Source organism: Colias croceus, chromosome 7 (assembly GCF_905220415.1).
Source record: "Colias croceus chromosome 7, ilColCroc2.1".
NCBI lineage: Eukaryota > Metazoa > Arthropoda > Insecta > Lepidoptera > Pieridae > Colias > Colias croceus.
Genome location: NC_059543.1, coordinates 7,742,822 through 7,745,529, shown reverse-complemented (window position 1 = coordinate 7,745,529; position 2,708 = coordinate 7,742,822). Strand labels below are relative to the sequence as shown.

The following is a 2,708-nucleotide window of genomic DNA, read 5'->3' as shown; positions in this document are numbered from 1 at the left end:
TTTTTTCTCATAAGGGTATGAATATGTTAATTTAAAATCCGTCGAATTGCACTATTAGCAATAGGTACTTTTACTACACTGCTATTATTTTCTTAATAATTATAAATGCAAACTCAAACAATTTAAAAATTCCACTGCGTATAATAAAAGAGTGATATTGCAAACCTGTTTAAATATATTGTGTTTAAAACCGAGTCAAATCAATATAAATATAAGAACACGATGATAACCTTCTTTTAATTCGCATCTTTGAATAAACCTGTAAAACTATATAATCTCCGGTTGGTAATTAAATACCTATAACTTAACCAAAAATAACAGTGTTATAAATTGAAATGATTTAATGTCTCCGATCAAATCATAGTAAACCGTGAACGCGTCAACATGTGGCTCTTAATGACCACAGGGGTTTATTTGTTCATTTTAGTACCTTTAGTCATATATTGTTTAGGAGCTCTATTTTGTATATTAACACGAGCTCTCGTTGAACCTCGTACTGTGAAATGCAAATGTACAGCAAGACTAGATGGAAAAATTATTCTTGTGACTGGAGGGAATTCGGGAATAGGCTTTCAAACAGCTAAAGATTTGGCGAGCCGAGGTGCCAGAGTCATTATTGCTGATGTGAATAATGCAGAACATTCCGTTCAAAGCATCATAGAAACTACAGGCAATAAATCGGTGGAATATCGACACTTGGATCTGGCCGACTTTAAAAGCGTCCGGGCTTTTGCTGAAGACTTTAACAAAACAATTGACCACTTGGATATTTTAGTTAATAATGCCGGAATTATATCTACTAAGAACTGTATTACCAGAGACGGAGTGGAATTAACAATGCAAGTGAATTATTTGGGACCGTTTCTATTGACTTATCTTCTTATGGACACGTTGGCTAAATCATTTAACAGTCGTATAGTAATAGTTGCGTCTGGGTTATACTATAAAGGAGAGGTGGACCTGCAGGATCTTCGTGGGCTTAAAACTAAAAATTATGCAAAGCGCTATTTAAACAGTAAATTGTGTACCTTTTTATGGACGAAGGCTTTAGCCAAAAAAATGCCCCAGAATGTGTGCGCGGTTTGCTTGCACCCTGGAATGGTAAATACCAATATATTCGGGCCTTTAAATGGCCCATTGGGAAACTATATAAAGAAATTATGTTCACCTTTTTTTAAATCATCATATGAGGGTGCACAAACTACTATTCATGCTTGTATAGCTCCCAATATAGAAAAAATGTCAGGAGGTTACATTAGTGATTGCGAATTAAAACCGACAGTAAAGTTCAAAAATGAAAAGACTCTAATTGAGGATCTATGGAACACTACTATTTTATTTTTAAAGCAACATGCTGTCTAGATGTATTTGTATCAAGTGAGTAATAATAATTTAACATTGTAAATATTATATTTTATCTGAGATTGTTTTTGTTTTACTGCATTTAATTGCTAAGCAAGCCGTCATGATCAGCGTGATAAATACTAACAGCATGTCTGTAAAGAATTACAGATATGCGGAGTAACTTGTAGTGGATAAATCTAACTTAGACTTATGATAAAGAAAGACAAATCTTTGTACTACATTGGAGTTCAATATTTTAAGTCATAAAAACAAAGTACGAGACGTTAATTAAATATTTTTAATTATCTGCTGAAGTTAGTAGACGAACCGATAGTAAACTTGTGTTAATATTCATGCATATGAAATTCTTATAAAAAAGTATAATATATATTATAGTACCCTTAGCTTAATATAAATTGATTTATATCTTATAACTGGAGGTCCGCCTAACTTTCCCCCGTAGCAGATATCACTTCAGCCTTGCACTTAGCACTCAGTTCAAATACATATATGGAAATTTTGTAAGTTTTAAAAGTAATATAAGATTAATAAATAAAAAGATAAATAAAATAAATTAAATTATTGTATTATGGTCCCATCTGAATAGTAGAAAAACGATTCACTAAGGATTTAAAAACTGTTGTTCCTATAGAAACGAAGTCCCATACCCCTAAGTATGGGGGTAGGTGAATTTCACATCTGTTTCACTTATCAGATTTATTTGGTGACGAGCCATCTGTGTTCTTTCAGACCGCGGGTTTTTTTGTCTTGATTGCTCTAGCTTGCTCTACTTGGTACTTTTATAAAACGTGGAAGAAGTCTCGGGCACAGTCATACCTAAAATATTTATCAGTCAGTCACAAAATTGGGCTGTAAAGCTGTATTATATACAACCGGTTTATGCCTAATAATTATTATGACAATTTATGTTATGTAGTAAAGTGAAAGTAGTGTAAGTTCATACTTACATATTGTTTAATGAAAATGACTATTTATAATTAGATAGGTACTTTTATTTATAACGAAAATAAAGCTTATAAAGTTTATGCAAATTAATTATCAACGTAACTTATCTTAACATTAAATACTCTCCCAGTATCGACGCGACGTCTAATCATTTCAATCTCGAAAATTACTTATATTCCCTTTGAATTTTACAATTTTGTCTTTATGCAAAGGCAAAGAATTTCCTGTTTGATGGAATATAAAGCTTTTGAGCTATTGGTGAGCAGCGATTGAATCTAATATCAGAGTCTTATCGGAACCGAGTCACAGTATTTGCTCTCACGCTATGAAAAACAATTATTTTTGCTACGTAGGTATCCACTACATTGTTGTATATACATATACATAATAAACAAAAT

General features: G+C 32.1%; 1 protein-coding gene across 1 annotated transcript; it reads left to right on the top strand.

Moving 5' to 3' along the window:
- Positions 1–384: 384 nt before the first annotated feature.
- LOC123693246 (retinol dehydrogenase 12-like) lies at positions 385–1,362 on the top strand. The gene has a single exon (XM_045638246.1). It carries the CDS (start codon positions 385–387, stop codon positions 1,360–1,362), a length of 978 nt encoding a protein of 325 aa, XP_045494202.1.
- The last annotated feature ends 1,346 nt before the right edge of the window (positions 1,363–2,708 follow it).